The sequence below is a fragment of the Vanessa cardui genome, chromosome 7 (assembly GCF_905220365.1).
Source record: "Vanessa cardui chromosome 7, ilVanCard2.1, whole genome shotgun sequence".
Lineage (NCBI taxonomy): Eukaryota > Metazoa > Arthropoda > Insecta > Lepidoptera > Nymphalidae > Vanessa > Vanessa cardui.
In genome coordinates this window covers 3,643,265-3,664,064 of record NC_061129.1, presented here as the reverse complement: position 1 = coordinate 3,664,064, position 20,800 = coordinate 3,643,265, and the positions used below count along the sequence as shown (strand labels likewise).

Sequence of the window (20,800 nt, the reverse complement as noted above, 5' to 3'; positions counted from 1 at the left end):
GATTAATAAGGGTGAGTGAATTAGTGTATCTGCAAAGAAACTAATATCTTAGCTCCTAAGGTTGTTGGCTTTATAGCGCTAAAATCTACGTAATACTATTTGTGTCGAATTCGTTTGTGGTTTAATTGAACAAAAAAATTATTGTTGTAGCCGAAATTACTCCTTATTGTATCAAGTTTCAGTCAGTGAAAGTCCCGTCGAAATTGGTCAAGCCGTTCCAGAGATTACGTAGAACAAACAGATAGCATAACAAAAAGGTACGGCGAATACATACATATGTATAGAACATAGATACATGTACATAGTTAAAAACGGTTATTTTAATATTACAAACGGACACTCCAATTTTATTATATGTATAGATTTTGCTACTTTAACGCTTTTGTCCTTTTTAGCGGCATAATATATATGTTAACAGTTTTAATGATATACTTAAATCATTATTTATTTCTGATTATGAGCAATTCTTGTTTATTTAGTGATCATAATATTAAAATATAATTTTAATTTGTAATGAAACACGATCGATGCGAGTCGGATTTTCCCAAAACGCTACGCCGCTACGTGGACTACGATTTCGCTTTTCGCGTGGAGCTTATTTGACACTACCATTCACGTTTAGTACAGCGCCAGCTCTCGAACGAGGAGGGCGTGTTTCTCTTACGCATATTACACGCGCGTATTCATTTACGTTAACCTTAAATCCAATTACAGGTTAAAAAAATACCATGAAGGGTCAATGACCCGTTTCTTGGTTGATAATGGGATAACAGTGTTGTTTGTAATTAATATGCAGCTCAAGGTTTTCCCGGCTTAAAGTTTCGGCTTAATTTTGGTGAACAATGTTTTCGAAGGATGTGAGTTTAGAAAAATGGTGAAGGCGTTTCGAACGCGATATGTGCTTGGAGGTTTGATGTGCTTGGCTTTATTCATTTGTGGGGCCCGAGGACTTATAGGTGAATATAAATACAAGTTAACATTACTTAATATATACTTAGCTTTATATTCTTTATTAAAACAAAATCTTATGTAATCGTAATGTATCGTTTAAATTATTTAGATTTTAATGAATTTTGTTTGATTTTTAGTGTGTACTGTTTTTCTTTAAACATGAATTTTAGGTAACTATTTAAGTTATTTCAATTTTATATTTGGTTAAATTTCATCTATTTAGGCAATTATAGACAAAGTAGATTTGATATATTTATTATTTGTAACAAAAATATTGTTTAATTATTGTAACCAAAAAAGGCATATACATTTAAGAGGATTTAATCACCAAATAATATTATAAAAATAAAATATATATTATTCGTGAGAGTAACTGCTGCTAAAAGGCAAGGTTTCATGGCTAGTTTTAAAAAAAAGAATAGGATTATATATAAATAATTATCCCGACTTTAACATGAGCCGCTATATACATTTGTAATGTAATATTTAATGTTACAAATAATTCCCAAATGCATTATTTATATTACGACCTCCGTGGTTGAGTGGTGTGTACACCGGATTTCATGGGTACGCTTTTCCAAGGTCCCGGGTTCGATTCCCGCCCGAGTCGATGTAGAAAAAGTTCATTAGTTTCCTATATTGTCTTGGGTCTGGGTTTTTGTGGTACCGTCGTTACTTCTGATTTTCCATAATACAAGTGCTTTAGGTACATTACTCTGATCCCAATGTAAGTAACATTGGGATCAGAGTAATGTACGTAATGTTGTCCAGTATTTATTTATTTTTTTAAATCAAATAGAAATAGTTCTATTATTAGAGTATACAATGGTCACAATAAATACAACATTATTTATGAATGAGTTGTTTCTTTGTTAAATTGAAATATTTCGATGAACGTATTGTATTAGGTAATCCTAATTGTGTTTCTGCTAAAAATGTTATGAGTTATAATTATTGCATATTAAAATTGCAATTGCTCTCTTCTTGTTATAATGATGAATAAAATTCCTTACAATCTATTTGAAAGTCATAAAAGGTAATAACAATAAACAGGTATTTACTTTACTTAAACTTTACGTACTTTAACAGGACTTGTATGACGATACTGTTACGGATGTTTAGGTAATTATAAATGGAATCTAAAGAGATTAATTGATGAATATGTTAAATGAAACCTGTTTTGCACATGAGTTTAAATTTTAAATTTTAAACTCATGTGCAAATGTGTTCAGTATAAAGTAAAATACTTTTTGGAAAATCGCATCGCATCAGATCTTTAATTTAAATTCATACTCTTTGACGCTAATTTTGAATTTGTAGAACAAAATTTTTAGTCTGTGCATGTTGGTTGCCAGCTTTTTTGTTGGTCTAGTGAATAGGTTTTCCAGGTGCATATCATAAGGGCTCACGTGTCGTGGATCGGGGTAGGGGCAATAAAAGTACGCGTTGGTTTGGTCTATGAGAGTGGTATCCTGTATACTCTATTTCCTCAGTCTGTGCTTTTGCGCAATAATTGTTTAGTAGTCTCCTCTGTAGTTGGATAATTTTAAAGAAGTTCGATAAGAAGGTTTGCTTATGTTCGTATAATACATGATTATGATCAAGAACATTCTCTGCCTCGCCTCTTGAAAACAAACAAACAATTTCGTTTATAATGCTGCAGTTAATTTCATTGAATTTTATTAAATTTTATTTCAGCTCTTCTAATTTTTTCTACATGCAAAGTTAAAGGATATTATAAGCTATTTAAACGAAAGTTCTATGTTTAAAAACGAAGATTATTTTGGGTTCTGTTGCGTACAGAACCCAAAATAATCTTCGTTTTGAGATTGGAACCCTATTAGCCTATTACTAAACGTACACCGTCAGTTCATCACTCGCCTGTATTGCCAGAATTATCTTTGAAAATTCCTCAGAAAGTCAGCCACTATCAAAACAAATTATAATAATAAAATAAATCCAAAACCTTAAGGGTATCCAAAGCCATAGGATTAAAATAGCTATTCCTTTTTTTTAAATATCATACGCGAACGAATGAACAATATACATCTAACACAAATTGTGGCACACTTTCAATTTGTTGGCGGGGCACTATTTTTTTATGAACGTACTATGTACATTAAAAAAACGTGCTATTTTGGTTCTTATTCGTGACATATTAAAGATCAATAAATGTTTGCATAAAAATTGCATTTGATTTCGTTGCGTTTAAATTGAATAAAAAATACAAGGGCCCCTTTGTGTCGAACTACAATTGTTATATCACAGATGTGAGGACGGGATGTCTTGTTATCAATTACTTTTCTATTATGCATTTTTATTTAATAATTTTAATATTATTTTGTACTTAATAAATAATGATAAATGTTGCACATTTTAAGACAGTTTTTATGATAAAAAAACTAAAATCGCATTGATTTATGGAGAAAATTAAATTTTATACTTTACCCTATAATTGAGTGTTGCCAAAGGTGAAATTATATATCTAAAAGAATAGAATCATTATTAGAAAAAAGCTACACCTACCTGATATATGTATACACGTATATATGATAATTGTGGTAAGCTTACTGGTGGATCTAATTTCACGGATTAAGTAACAATACAAGTAAACGCAAAGTCTTTAAGTAAAAGTGGAGTAAGAGATTTAATGCACTTATTATAAACATAGTATTATTTTTTAATTATTTAATCAATAAATTCCTATAAAATCCACCTCCAACAGCGGCGTAGCTAGATAAGGAAGGGCCCCGATGCATAGAAAAAGAATCGGGCCCTCACCTCTTTCCCATCCCTCTTTAACTAATAATTACCCTTTAAAATTATATAACGAGAAATCTTGTGCGTAGGGTCGTGTTTGTCTAGCTTCAGTAGCTTATGGTTTAGTTAAGAGGGCCCCCTGAACTCCGGGGCCCTGGTGCACTGCATCACCTGGCCTAACAATAGCTACATCACTGATTATTTGCTTTGTCAGATTAAATACCACTCAGAGCATAAAGTCACGATTGGATGTTACCTATTTCCAAGAAGTTTAAAGAGACTGATTTTTAAACTCTAGCTAGGTATTAGCATTAGAAATATTACATTGAACGTGACTTCGACCTTGAATTTTAAATCAAACAAAAATCAGTAGTATTTTCAATAAAAACTTAGTAGTTTTTTGATATCGACGATGATTAAAGCAATGCATTGAACTTCTGACCTCCTTAAATAAATTTCGTTGTAACATTATCATTCCGAAGAACAGTAGATGTATTTCACAAGCGGACGGGAAAGAGTTTGAATACGATTTGACGTTTCGACGTTTGGCCGAAAGTCATTAGCCCCTTTAGCGCATCTCTCTTCGACTTGGCACAAGTCGTAAATTCTTCTTTGAAATTATATTACAAAGGCAATATTATTTTTCAGTTTTGCGACGGATATGTACCGGCGAGTATTTTTATATGAATAATTACATTCTCACAAATACATCTTTGATTGTTAAAATATGATATTCTATTAAAAATATTATATTAATGACTAGTAATCACCCGCGGTTTCGTTCGCGTTTTGGGGCGTTGTTGTCATGTGTCAGGCAAAAAAAGCCCATGTCCGTTCTTGGAGTTCAACTTTGTTTCATACAAAATTTCATCAAATTTGGTTCAGCCGTCCCAGAGATTAGCCGGAACAAACAGACAGACAGACAATTGCAAAAAATGTTATTTTGGTACATGTACCGCGTGTACATACATATGCATTGATAAGGGCTATTTTAATATTACAAATAATAATAATAATATAGGTATTAAGTATTTGTTGTTTTCAGACAATATAGGTATATGAGATTTTTCGTGAACAAGACATTCGTAGATAATGTCGAAATATCGAGTTCCCGAATAAAATTAATACATAGTAAATATCCCGTTTAAAATACTTGTAGGATATACATATATAAATTTAATTGTACTAGATTAATTAAAATCTGCTTTGCGAACCAGGGGTAGCTTAACATTAATTCAACACTGTAACATGACTTATTTTGAATAAATAACATTTTATGAAATAAAATATTGATAAATAGTAAAATATTATGAGGTAATAATTAAAACGTGAAAGTGGTTTTCGTTGCTTTTTCAGAATATATGATTATTTTATATAAATTAATTAGCGTAATACTGTTGTTATTTGGATCGCAATGTAGAATCCATGCTCTCCAAACTTGTGGTAACTTTCGATGTAATCATGTATAATTACGATTTAATATTCCTTGTAATGAGCTATTTGAAGTATGTTTGGTTTTGATTTATGACCTGTCTATTTGAAATAAGATCGAACGTATTATATTACAGGCGTTATACTAATCCAGTTTTATCATTGTGAGTAACACTTAATAAAGTCTGCCTAGATACAACGGATATATATACCGCTTGTAATTCCTATAATAATTATTATGTATCACAATTCATACTAAGTTAGTTTTATTTGGTTGTAAAGCTTTGTGCAAACCCGTCTAGGTAGGTACCATCCACTCATCAGATGTCAGTCGTATAGCAATACTGTTGTGTTCCTGTTGAAAGAGTGATTGAGCCTGTGTAACTTCAGGCACAAGGAACATAGCATCTTAGTTGCCAAGGTTGGTGGCGCATTGACGATGTAAGGAATAGTTAATATTTCTTACAGAGTCATTGTCTATGGGTGATGGTGACCACTTACCATCCGGTGGCCCATTTGCTCGTCCGGCAATTTATTCCATAATCCGCACAGGCACAATCGTTATTTATGTATATTGTATCAAATTAAAGTTACGACGCCAATTTTTTAAAAAGGGATATTGAATGTTTTAAAATAACGTAAAATACGACTTTATAAAAAAAAATAGTAAATACAGGGATAACCTCTTAGCACGCTTCTTGCGTGATCTGTAATAGTTTAATTAAAGTATTGGTTCAATATCCAATTATTATTTCTAACTCTTGATATGTTAATGATTATAATTAAATGGTTTTGTAATTACTGGTTTTCGGTACCTCTTAATTGTAGCTTCATCATTTTGTTATAATACATTTTGTAACAACTTCCTCAAATCGTCTGAGCTTGTTATGCTCTTGTTAATTATTGTATACATCTTGTAGACCTAAATATACAGAGATTTGAAAGAAAAAATAATGAGCTCCTCTTTAATTGCAGACGTATATTATAAAACATTTACTTTTAATTTTTTTGACTTAGAGACAAAGTATTGGTGTTATATTATAATATGTGCCGATGAAAATGATATTGAAATTTGTATGTTTACAAAATTATCATCATTATCAGTTCCGTGATTTCATCTTAAACGTTACTGCTTCATTATGAGTCGCAGAATCATGTATTATATATTTTTCAATGGATATGATTTTGAGTTTCAGATATTCGATTCGGTCAGATAGATTCAGAGATTAACACATAAACAAACTTTCCATCTTCTTTATATAGATGATATTTAAAACAACTCATAATTGATTAATTAAGCAGTTTAGCTATTGTTAACATTATATATTTGTTATATATTATTATTGTTAATATATCTACAATAGTATCAGCATTACATAGTATAAAACAAAGTCACTTACCGCTATCTGTCCCTATGTATGCTTAGATCTTAAAAATTACGCAACGGATTTTGATGCGGATCGAGATGAAGGTTTTTGTATATAATGCACGGACAATATAGTAAAGAAACACTGATAATTTTAGAAGTTTCTAATGTGATGTCGTAAATAAACAAATTCTGTAATGTATTTAGTACTGTACCCGTGCGAAACGGGTGTCGCTTGTGTAAGCTAAAAAAAAGTTTGACAAACGTACTAATAACTCCTAAACATTCCTAAAATAGAACGAGACTAGGTTGGATCGTTGCCAGATATTCAACTGATAACGTCTTATATCCCTATATTGTTAATATAAGTTAAATTTTGTGGAAAGTTTAAACTCAACAGATTATTAAAATAAAATACAAGTCTAATCGGTTTTTATTCATAAAATTACGGACGTATTATGGATAACATTAATTTGATTAATAAAGCTTTATTTATAATAAAATACTATTGCACTTTTTCCGATAACAGTTTCTTCGGTATTCAAGACGTCAATTTTCCCAAACCAAAGTGAATATCATAGATTAATCAAACTCGACCAATGATATCGCGCCATTTATATGTCAGTTTAGGTTTATATAGCCTTTTTGATAAAATGACTGGAACAGCTAATTCCACTGGATCATTACGGCCTTTCATCACTTTAAATGCAATGTAATTTATTTAATAATTTCATGTTTGAAAAATAAAAAAAACATTGCTGAGAGAATAGGTCAAAAAACCTTTAAAAATATAAATAATTTTAATTTTGAAGTTCTATTTTTAATTCAAGTAATACAATATGTGACATCTTGAGAAGTTACAGTTCGCTCGATCTGCAAGTGTGGCGCATGCATTATTCATAAAGGCATAATGCTTTTTAAATATTCAGAAACTACGGAGAGTCGATTTCATTTAAATGATTTTATTTAAAAGTTAATGTCAACATTTGTCAGTTTTCAAATTCATTCCTTTATCAAGTCGTAAACTCTTAGTACCTTTTGAATCTTAACATCAAATCATTGCGACTCAATATGTCATTCTCGATCGGTAAAGCAGATTATCGCCCATACTGAGCACATGAAAATAGATCATAAAATGGCGAACCTTTTCTTACCCCGACTGTACAATAACTACAATTTTTTTTATTTATAAAATATTTTTAGTAACATAAGAATTAATAACATTGAGTGCTTGAATATGTATAAAAATGAATTAAAAATAGTTACAGCATAAATCTTGACCGCGTGGAATGGTGACAAGAATGCAAGAAACATTTCCCCGTTGAATCGCAATTCCGATCCTCTGAGCTAATAAATAAAATTTTAACAAAAAGAAAAACCGACTTCAAACAAAACACTATTTTAAAACAAATGAATATGCACGAAAAAGTAATAAAAATAATTGCGTATTCAACATATTTTTTAGAGTCTTCCTAAGTTAAATGAAATGAAAAATATTAGACTACTTAAAAGTCGATTAACGATTATATCATGTAGTTATAATTATTGTTATATTTGGAGCCGGTGTCAGCCACGGTGCCCTTGCCCCAACAATCAAAAGAAAGAAGCGATACGAGCCCCTTGATTCATCCAGTATATTATTGTGTAAAAGGTAATTTGTAAAAAAACATATTTGTTAAAGTATTCTCGTATTGTTTTTTGATAGATATACTGTAGGGTTTTATTGGCTGACACCGACTCCAAATATAACAATAATTATAACTACATGATATAATCGTTAATCGACTTTTAAGTAGTCTAATATTTTTCATTTCATTTAACTTAGGAAGACTCTAAAAAATATGTTGAATACGCAATTATTTTTATTACTTTTTCGTGCATATTCATTTGTTTTAAAATAGTGTTTTGTTTGAAGTCGGTTTTTCTTTTTGTTAAAATTTTATTTATTTTTTGATTTTAAGTGAAGCTGATGTTGACTAACTAATTTTTTTTAATATGGATAGATTAAGTGTTCCGTTTATATGAGTCAGAAACTACTTCGAGGACAATTTCAAAGGAAACTTGCGAATAAAGCAAAAATAGACTTTCGAAAATGCGGATTTAATACGTCACGCGGCGTAAACTACAAGGATCCCTCGAAAGAGCTGTAATCGAACTCAGCAAAAAAACTTTGAAAAAGGCCAACTATATTTCGTACATCATATGACATCACATCACATACACAAAATTTGATTAAAGATAGTAAGAAATTCTGCCCCATATCGCACCCTAACTGCGAGCCGTATAGGAGTTCCATAACTACATAGTATAAAACAAAGTCGCTTTCTCTGTCCCTATATCTTTAAATCTACGCAACGGATTTTGATGCGGTTTTTTTTAAAAGATAGTGTGATTCAAGGGGAAGGTTTGTGTATATAATACATGAACAATATAGTAAAGAAACACTGATAATTTTAGAAGTTTGCGATGTGATGTCGTAAATAAAAAAATTCTGTAGTAGGTATATTTAGTATCAATATTGCACCCGTGCGAAGCCGGGGTGAGTAGCTAGTTGATTATAATATTCGACTATGATAATTACATAAACATAACCACATTACGGAAGGTGACTCAAATATCCAAATAACCTATAAATAAAAGATTCGACTGAGTATCGCTAACGTGCTCCTCAGAATTGTTCCGTTCCCTTCCGTTCCGTTACTTTGTCATGGATCCTGTGCTCAGAACCTTACCAAACTTTCACCAAATTACCCTTGAAGTATATATTTTATAATAAAAAAAGAATTATCAAAATTGGTTAACGTGATTTACAGTTATTCACCTATTTGTCGCGCATATACATAATGCAAATTTAAGACTTATGTCGTTTTCACATGGATACCATCATCGGAAAAAAAATAAAAAAAATGGGACCCCACGGGAAGCACTACCTTTCAAACAAAAAAAAAATTATCAAAATCGGTCCACCCAGTGAAAAGTTATGAGGTAACAAACATAAAAAAAAAAAAAAAAAATACAGACGAATTGATAACCTCCTCCTTTTGGAAGTCGGTTGAAAACGAATCAGCTCTTCTGTGGAGGTAATAAGGCGAGGTTTTTGCAACACTACTCCAAGAGCCAAGCGTTTCGACAGCAAATGGGACAAAAATTAATTTGAGATAAGACACGAATATTTAGACATTTTTTTACTTTAGGTTTTTCTTGACTTCGGAAATGAAAGGAACTTGACGGGGCCAACGTGTCAACGCATGTAGCGTCCACACAAGGGACCGTCCTCGTTCCCGGGGAGCCAATGTTAATCCATTAGGTCTCTTATCATCATCACGACTAATTCGACGAGGCTCAGTAAGAACAAGAACTCTTTTTACTGTGTTATTAAGAGAACCGTGGCAGAAAATCCTATCTGAATTCCTTGGTAAAGAGAGACCATGTAAACCGAAAGATTAATTAATCTTCTTCAACGAAAATAAAACAAAAACACGTCTACTAGAGTTATTTTGACGTCCGACCTAAATATCTTAAGCTGCGAACTACAACGACAATATTTTTGGACGTTAAATAATCTATTTTATATGTAGTATTTGTTTAGCTATACCTTTTGGAAATTTTGGAAATTTATTATTAGGGTGTAGCTTACCCATTATCTACCGAGAAATGACAAGACGCTGCATTGCTATGATTTGGTTTGTTTTTCATTGTGGGCCAGAGGGGTTTGGGAGACGACATCTTAAATTCCAAGGTCAGCGATGTATTAATGGCTAACGAAATGGTTCGTACTTTGTTAATCTGTGGACGGTTACGGTTTCTCAAATCTCTCCTCATTATGAATAAATAATGGTAACAGGGTGAAAAAAATCTGGCAACATTTTAGCCATAAGGAAAGCCATAACGATTCCGATTGTCTATTCCAATTTGAATTATAAAATAATTAAAAAAATTAAAAATTATCATCAATCTCAACGATTCAGAATTTATGAAATTTAATTGCATTTTAAACGAGCAAAACTAACGAGATCAGGAATAAATTTTTCTTCAACCTCAAATGGAGACAAGGGAATCCATTAATCATGGCCGCTGCAAAGCTGTGCACACACGAACGTGTTGTTCGTGATCGCTCAATCTATGAGTTTAAAAACATTTAACGGAGTGTGAGAGCTTTATAATAAAATACAGACCTTAATTATTTTTTATTTATACTCGTAGGATTTATAGCGAAGTTCTTTTAGGTACCGTTACGTTTATTTTGTGAGTATTATTTTCGGAGTTTAATCACGGCAAGTTAAATAACAATCTTGTCTGTATTTAGGCTTTTACGTCAAAGCAAAAATTAATTAATTTACATTCTGAAGGTTTAAATTATTCTTATCAGACCTTATTCGTTGTTGAAGATGCATTGATTGTCATGGTTGTAGTGTTCTTGTCTCTAAATTACAAATTGCCATAAACATATTTATAGAAAACTATTTGCTCCTAAAATTCACTTGCTCGATCAGTTGTACCTGTCGTTATAATATAATTTGTAACCGTTATTAAAAAAAAAGTTGTATCTGAGTGTTTTTTTGGACTGGGCAATGACCTCAAACACTTAGAATTAATTGAGTTACTCTTTAATTTTTTTAAATAATAATTGTAAAGCGTTTTATTAAAAAAGTCAATTTGATCTATGGTATAATGCATGCCTTAAATTAAATTATTACGATGTAAAAATATAGATATTTTTAGTAGTACAATAAAAACTGCATAGAATAATTTATTTTCTTTTTTTTAGTTCACTTTCATTTGATCGAAGGTTCACAGATAAAATTTTCTTACAAAATTATTACCAAGTTCATTATTATTTATTGTTTGAATTGAATATTTTGCACCTTTACATAAAACCTTTTCGGAGGCGCCGTATCATGAAGATATTCATTGAATGTTTAATACAAACAGCTGCTGTAAATCGGTCTACACCGACCTTAATAATGCAATACTATAGCATATTCAGTAGATTTATGTTGTTTTAAGCTTTGAATGTCTTTTGAAAGAAAATAGAAAAAAATGAAAGATTTATCGGACGATTGTTGTGAAACGAAAAGGCATTTAGAAGTTATTTAAAAATAACAAAGGTGACTTCCTCAAATACTATTTTTAGGACTTAAACCTTGTGCATTATTTTCAATTTTGACGCAAAGGACTTATTAATACTTCTCCTTCAGATTATGAAATGTAAAGTGCCTTTGAAGTGTTTTTTGCGTATACAGATAAATTTTGAGTTTTACACCGGTTGTCAAGGGTACGCCACTCCGAGGTCCCGGGTTAGATAGCCGGCCGAGTCGATGTAGATTATCATTAGTTTTCTATGTTGTCTTGGGTCTGGGTGTTTGTGGTACCGTCGTTATTTCTGATTTTCCATAACACAAGTGCTTTAGCTTACATTTGGATCAGAGTAATGTATGTGATGTTGTCTCATATTTACTTTTTTAAATACTATTATAATAAATGTAACAAGTAATGTAGGTCGTTCTATGAACCTTTCAGATACTTAAATTTCAACAAGTAAAAGTTCGTGCTTATCGGGATTTCTAAGAAGTGTGTCATACTCTGCGCTTTGTGTCCAAGTTTTGAGACGATACGGCATCTATTTTTGTACTCAATATCAAACGTCATAATAATCGTTTAGATCTTATTTTACTACTTAAAATATTCGAAGCTCTGTGAGATGTTTTATGTTTGTTTATTTCTTAAAAGGCATAAACTGTTTATAATAGTTAGCGGCATATGTCTTTTTGTAGTTTGTAATATAAAAATTCGTTTTATTTATTTTATCTTGTGTATATTAAGGTTAATAAATATTATTTTTATTATTGTTTTTATAATATTCATATTAGAGAATTTGCGGATTTATTGAAGATCATTATTTTAGTGAAATTCCAAATACAAAATTGAAGTGACAATTTTACAGATTAAAAATATTTTGAGTTTTACACCGGACAACATAACAGATTAAAAATAATTCATCGTTTTTTTTCATAATTTCGTATATGCTATAGATCAATGGAAATAGTCAATCATCTAACATTGCATCTTCGCCCTTGTCTGGGGTCCCACCCCTCTCAATACAGCTTATGTTTTGTTGTACGTAGAATTGATTTTCACGACTCACACACTCCCTTTAAAAACTTCAATGTGAAGGTTCTGTGTCTATTGTGTGTGAAGTGCAGTTGACAAATGTCTTCATAGCCGTGATATTTGGTGCTGCGAACACTTTATATTTTTCACTTTTATCCCCATTTTAAAGTAGGGGGAAACGAACCAATTTGTCTGATGACGTCTCTGAATGTTGAAACGTGCTTTTTTCTTCTGGAAATGTAATGTTTGATGGCGATGTGTAGGCTTAGATTTTTTAATTAGACCTAATGATTATTTAAATATTCTCACTATTATTAAGAACATTTGTTCAAAAAAAACTAAATTACTGTTATTTAAAAAAGCTGTACTTAACCCTTTATAAAGACGTCTTGTAATAAATATGTTCGATGGAAAGTGGAACAAATTTCCCCAAAACCTGGGGCAACCTGCCCCTTTTCTGGAGTCATTAATTAAAAGAAAATTGCTCTTTAGTCCGTCTATTTAACGTTTAATTTGCAGCAATCAAGGAGCGCCTCTAGCTCCCAAGACCGTCCGAAATTGGACCAACATTAATTGATCTCCAATTATGTGCAATTTCTTCTTAATTTTAGCGAGGACCATCGGTGTACTGGAACTAGGAAGGTCAATTGTTACTGGATTGGAAGGTAATGGCGTTGTTTTGGGCCGTTGCTATGGTAACGCTTGATCAAAATTAGACGCGTAAGGGGTGAGTACATGCGAAAATGGGACAAAGTGCACGTTTCGTGTGGGTGTGACAGAGAGATTATATATGGGGTTGATGCAGTGCGCATTTGGCAGTGTTCGGTTAAATTGCATTAGTCTGCTGTACGGACGAGCGCTCTACTTGTTCGATATCATCGGAGCAATGATTGTTACTCGAAATAGGCTAACGTAAGCAATGGCCTATCGCTTTTTATAGTTCAGGGGTTTATAGCTCTTAAAATTTTATTTCGAATTGCATACTTGATGTCAATTAAAAATAGTGAAACAAAAATCGGATACACGTACCGAATATTTTTCGTTTTTTTTTTAAGTATTCATTATTATACCCAGGCCAAGATATCTAAAGTAAAAAATAAATAGAATTCAAACCATATAGAACAAGTTAAAAAAAATAGCGTCACAAACATGGTTTCCTGCTAAATCTGTTCAATGGATTTATTTAAATTATATTCGTAATCCACTTAATTTATTTAGGTTGGGGCGTCTTAATAAGCCCCTTATTATATACGAATGCAAAGCGACTATAGCGAAGCGGTATTGTACTAAAGAACGACCAAAATGATCATTTTTAAAATATTAAATATGAAATCAACAAATCTTTATGTAAAGCAAAGTAAAGCCTATAAATTCCCCACTAGTGGTATAAGGCCTCCTCTTTCATTAAGGAGAGGGTTCGAACATATTACACCACGCTGTTCCAATGCGGATTGGTGGAATGCACATGTGCCAGAATTTCGATGAAATTAGACACATTCAGGTTTCCTCACGATGTTTTCCTTCACCACCGAGCTCGAGATGAATTATAAACACAAATTAAGGACATATACTATATAGTGGTGCTTGCCTGGGCTTGCCCGCAATCATCGGTTAAGATGCACGCGTTCTAACCACTGGGCCATCTCAGCTCTTTATATAAAAATCAGATTAAATAATTATTCGTGAAAGATTAAACAACAAACAGATTACTAATGTTAATATTGCCCAAACTATGTAATATTTTAAATCAAATTATATTTGTGTTGTAATTGTATTGTGAATGTATATTTAACAACTTTGAGCAATTGTTGGTTGCAATAACAACAATAATGTATCTAAATTAAAAGTTCAGTCATTGCAGTTTTTGTGATTAATTTTTTATTTGTAAATTTTTCTTAAATAATAACTGTTATTTTATTTTCATGTCTGTTAAATACACAATGCGATCAGCCAATTCTCAGCCAGACATCAATTAATTTATTTTAAAAATATATGTCAAAGGTTATTTTAAATTGTTATTTTAAAAATATATGTCGAGGCAAATAATATTGATCGTTAATTACAATATTAATAATTAATATGATTTTCGTACAAACATGTTTTGTCTCACTCTCCTATCAATATACCTACTAGAGATTTATAACCTATAAATCTTATCTGTGACCATCTATGAATATTAAACTGCGTATCAAGAGAGTAAAAACGGGTCAGCCATTTTTATGATACACACCAATTACTATAAAAACAAGAATACATTGAGATATCACTATAAAATAAGATATAAAACCGCATTAGCTTTCATGTTTTTTGTTTGTGTTTTACTTAATAGGTTATAAATAGAATATATGTTATCTGTTCTTTTTTTATCTGTGCCTTAATGTCAAAATTTGGTTTAACTATTCGAGTTTGTAAATGCGAAAGTGACAGTATATGCTTACTTGTTACCTCATTACGATTGAATTACTGTATCGATCGTAATGATATCTGATACTCTAGTCTAGCATACAAACATATTAATTACGGGAAATTTATTTTCACCAAAGCAATAATTGTTTTTATTCATGAATTGATTATACGCAAAAAGGTTGATATTAAAAATAACTAATGTACAAGTCAAGACTGCGTGGAATGGTGGCAAGAATGCTAGGAGAATTTCCCTGTGAAATTCGCAATTCTGAATCTCCAAGCGTAAAATGATTTAAAAATAGAGGAAATAAGTCAAAGTAAATAAATCAGAATTTTAATATTGTAAATATATAAAAAATTATACAGATTAAAAAACATACTTTTTTCGTATATCCAAGTAGGCTTATAGAAGCAATTTTCAAATCTTCATGTTACACAGTTCAATAAAATATAAAGCTACCACCGTTACGGAAAGTAGATACTACCGTAAGTACCTACAAGTGACTCAGTTATTAATCTCTTCCACGATTTTAATCACATAGTCTGAAAAGTAAAATTGAATTTTTTTTTGTTTAGAAATCGACAAATAGGTACTAGTGCATAAACTCAGCGCTTTTAATATTAAAGGACCCTAAAAGGACCTTCGTATACTCACAAAAAAGTATCTATTCGTAAAATGGAAATCTTTTGTAATATTAATAACTGTAATGCTACCTTAATGTTATAAAAATAAAGGTATATAAAAGGTATATAACAGAAAATACATCACAAGCATAAGATGTCTGTAAGTAATATACTTTCGTATAATTTAATTTCCATTCAAGCAAAGTTGCGCGTAGAGTTCGTTTAATAAGTCACACGATCATAAATATTCTATGACTGCAGCGTGAATTAACATCTTAGGAAGGTGCAATTGAAATTCGACCTAATTGCTCTACGATACGGTTCAAAGTTTATTACCAATTAATACTGTGTTGTATTGAAATAAAATTAACCAGTTGATAGGTTAATGGTTGCATTTGGTACGGAAATACTATAATTTGGTTATTTTATGCTTTTTACGGCTAAGTAATTGTAACATTAATTTAATTAGCCGTCAGGTAACAGTTCTCCTTTTTGAACAGAAGGTATGGATCTTATTTCAAAACGCTTCTGTAATGTGTGTTGGTCCCAATGATGGCCCCAATTATTTTGTTCCATATGTTTAGGTTTCACAATTTTAGCAAAATTTGACCCCTAGTCATCGGTTAAGATTCACGTCTTCTAACCATAAGGCCGTTATTTGTTTGAGAGTAATCTGTAAATCCTTAAGAAGATGCTCCGTTTCCCATTTGTAATGCGTTGAAAACGAACTTACGATGATACGCTATTATGATTTTTATTTATATTTGCCATTTGTACCATATGCCCTATTGTATCCAATTATCTTCGCTGTCTTCCTTTAAATACTATTATCATATTATACTCATTGTCACATATCACTTTTTGACATTTAACGATCGTGTTCTATTTTCGGTTTGTAGTTGTTCAGGAATAAAAATATATCACAACGAAGTCAATTTATCAATCAACAACCTTTGTGAAACAATATATTGTTACATCTCTGAATATTCGCTTATTAAAATATCAAATATTTAAAATAAAAATTCTTATAACACTGATATATTTTTCAGTGTCTCTTGTTTTATGTTTATTTTAACGATTACTTCTACCATTTGTTCCAGAAATCGTTGAAGAGCAGCGATGTCACGACTACGAGTTCCGACTGACTTGCCGGGAACTCGACACGCATATAGCGATCCTCGAAGCGTGGTATACCTCCGCCGACGACTACCATCGCATCTCGAACGAAACAAAAACGCGTGCGAGTTCGATAAGAACCGAAAACGATTCGGAACTCGATCGTGTTTACATATATTCTAGTCCAAAACACAATGGCGTATACGAATTGACAAACCATTCCATTTTTGAAAATGTTACCGCCAATGTAAATAGTTCGTTTGAGTTTGATTCTAAGTTTTTAAATGATAGCTGGTTGAACGATACCTTTGACAATGTAGACATGTCAGTTGAATTTTTGAATTCGAGTGAGGGGTGCGGTGTTGTGACGTATGCGCGAAGTTACGCGAGCTGGCACGAAGGGGACAAGCGCAGGCAGCCAGTCTCTAGAATTTCGTCTATAAATCTGCGAGCTCCACTAAGTTACCGGTAAGTTATTGCTTTAATAACACATATACTATCTTAATTTATTTAACAAACAAATAAATCTTATAGTGAAAAATAATTTGTTTATCATAGTAAGAGGTGAATGACTAAGCGTAACAGTTATAAATGTAGATAATTGTAGATTAACGGTTATAGATAATTACTTTTATTTTATTGGTCGTAATGGTTTAGTGAATCAGGTGGAACACGTGAATCTTTGGATTATGGGGTTAAATTTGTGTTCATAATTTTCCTCGGTGGAAAATATCGTAAGGACTACATGATTGAAAAGACCACATATGTATATATGTATATACATATCTACCAGCCCTGATTGAAACATCGGAGTGGAATATGACCTAAAACTTCGCCTCAAAAGAAGAGGAGCCCCTTTTGTCAAAACAAATAGTTTAAGGATAATTTTACCTTGTAGTGGTGTATTGGTAGGCTTTTGACTTTGTGACGTAATATCATCGATTTTAAGTACCATTTATCATTGACGGTCTCATGTCTCATTTTTAAACAGTCGTGTTTTTAAAAGTTAATCAGGCGCTAACTTTATGTTTTCTCGTAACGGTTAATCCAGCCCTTTGGATTCCGGAATACCTTCACTAACGTTACGTTCCGTTAAATGAAACGAGGCTAATTGAGTTTCGACACTCGATTCGATCGAATTGTTTGTAAGACTATAATGACATACTTCTGCCTTAACGAGCATACGATTTATAAATTGAATCTAACAATTCATTAATTGGTCGCCTTGTTATCCCTTTGAATCCGTTAGAAACGGTAGCTATGCATTTACTCAGTGGTAAGTCTTTGGGAAAGTACACCTGAATAGGTACTACCCAACCATCAACATTTTTTACCTTGGTGGTAAAAACAGCAATGCTTAGTATTGTTGTGTTGAGGTTTAAGCCAGTGGGACAAATCACATAGCATCTTAGTTCTCAAGAGTGGTAGCATGTAGGTGATTTGAGGAATCAATTATACCTCCTACAACCATCAGTAAGGTGATCCAATTGGCAGTTTAACTATATGAAATAGAAAATATACGTTTAAATAATGCTGAATGTAAGTATAGGGCACACGGTGATACGGTTCCGTTTAAGATGATCAAATTCTTAATTAAAATTTTTTGAAAGCAAATTTTAATGAACAATTTTATGATTCAAAGAAAATTTAAGCTACATATTTTTGCTTTTGCCAGTATCTATCCGTATTGTTTTTTTCGTTTTCATTTCAAATAGTTTCCAAAACAAAAAGCATTCATGTTTTAATTCGTAAATTGACTCATTTTTTGATGTAATTTGTTTACGAGTTTAGATTAAATCGCTTTTGATTAAGCCGGTAATATTACACTACTCTTTTGTCCCGCTAGTAACATATACAACTTTGTTATTGATAAATTATCCTAGTTGATAGTTTTTATTCAATAATACTATTTGTACTTTAAATGTGGAAGGCATATATACTCTGTGACATCCACAAGCGCGGTGTTTTTGTGTGTGTATATGTTGATACAACATACAAATATTTAGAGGCGACCATTCTTCTTAGTAGTATACAATCTAAATTTGAGGCAAATATTTTTATACTATCCTATTATTAAAAAGAATTTATTGTCTTGGTTGAACTGGTTGGTATTTGTTTTGGTAAATTCACTGTCTTGTTTTATCTGAACCACATTAGTTGTATTGGGCTTATAAATCAAGATTTTATGAGCGTCTACGAAGCTCCAAGCTGATCTATTTTTATAGTATCTTAGTAGATATTTTTAAATGGTCAATTTCTTATGAATTATTAGTGACTTAATAACTATATTTTCAGATTCGTTACGTTTAAAGTTAATTGCATACGTGCTATTAAAATAATGTATATTTTATTTTTGTCTAATTTTCATTTGATCATATTCAAATGAAATAGCTTATAAAGCTCAAATTATCCCTGAAAAACAATAATAATTTTTGTTGGGGATTTAAAATTTTACAATAAAATTTGGCGGTAAAAAATTTTGCAATGTAATAGTCTATATTTAAATTTTTAATACTAGCAACACATTCTCGAAATTTCTATTCTTTACGTGAAAAATGAGCCAAGCCGCGCCGCTGACATCTTACAAATATGCCATGCATACAATTTTGTTTGTGTTTTGTCATTCAATAACGCGCAGACTGGTGACAGGGAAAACAAATGGAATTTATTTAATCAAAATTAAATCTTAATTTACAGCTAGTAACATTATAAATAGAAACACATCTATAGCTGCGTTCTGGTCACTGAATTTCCGCATTCAATATTCTCATGAGGCAATGTCCATATTGGTTATGAATAATAAATATTCCGTCCACGGTTTTATAAAGGCGACCTTTTGCATATATTAGGATTACAGAACATTTATAATATTTTGTCGAGGATTTTTAATTATGTCGCATTATATTTTCCTAAGTCTATAATTTTTTATAAATTAAAAAAAACCGCCTTCAAAAATTAACTAAAAAGAAAAAAATAATCAGTTACATTCATATCCAATTTACGATTTTTTAATCACCTCTCAAAGTCGGTGCCAACATTGCTATATATGCATATAGGTACATAATACATACATACAAAAACTAAATCTATTTATTGTATAGATGACACCATTAGACAAACCTTACTATTGATACAAATTAAATGATTTCAATATAGGAATTTATTTACTTTGTTGGCACCGCCTTCAAAAGGTGATTAAAAAATCGTAAATTGGATATGGATGTAACTGATTATTTTTTTCTTTTTAGTTCATTTTTGAAGGCGGTTTTTTTAATTTATAAAAAATTATTTACTGCTTTTCAGTGTTGTTTTGTTATTTATAATTACAATTGGTAGTGTTTGTCATTCACTTTAATGCCGTTAATCATTGAGGAGTTCTCCTGGTAGTCCACCATCAGCTAGACTTCATCATAGGCATGTTTACTAACATCAATTGCTTGACGACTATCTTAAAGAAATAGAACTAAGCCCGTAAAATAGTTACTTACTAATAGGTTCTGATTACTAGTTGTGGTCTTCATTATCAATTCCACTTCATCAAATGTCACTTTTCGTGAGCATATGACCAAGGCACTTTGAATAAAACCGAAATCACTATAGGTGTGCCTATAAAATTTGAGGAGTTCCCTCGATTTCTCCAGGATCCCATCATCAGATCCTGATCTCCTGACAATGGGACCACCTGTAAAACATGCCCTTTCAAACAAAAAAAGAATTGTCAAAATCGGCCCAGCCATCTTCGAGTAATTCGGTAACATACATAAAAAATAAAAATAAAAAAGGCCCCGACGAATTGAGAACCTCCTCCTTTTTTTGAAGTCGATTAAAAACGAATTTGTTAATCATCTTTAGCAAGCATAATTCAATAAGCGGTTTATTGTGTTTTTGTTTTACAATTGTTTGAAAAGATTATTGTTTATTCTCAACTTCATTCATAGTAGTTCAGAATTTTGACTTTAAGTTCGAATTTTTTTAATACTATTCTAAACTATATCAGCTTTGATTTTGGAGTTCGAAATTTATAAAATCAACCAT

General features: G+C 31.4%; 1 protein-coding gene across 1 annotated transcript in view; it reads left to right on the top strand.

Moving 5' to 3' along the window:
* The first annotated feature begins 639 nt into the window (after window positions 1-639).
* Window positions 640-20,800, top strand: part of LOC124531066 — a 128,610-nt gene continuing 108,449 nt past the window's right edge. The window contains exons 1-2 of the mRNA XM_047105515.1: window positions 640-956; window positions 16,750-17,233. Coding sequence (XP_046961471.1) covers window positions 872-956; window positions 16,750-17,233 — 569 coding nt within the window. The 5' untranslated portion in view covers window positions 640-871. The remainder of the gene's footprint in view (window positions 957-16,749; window positions 17,234-20,800) is intronic.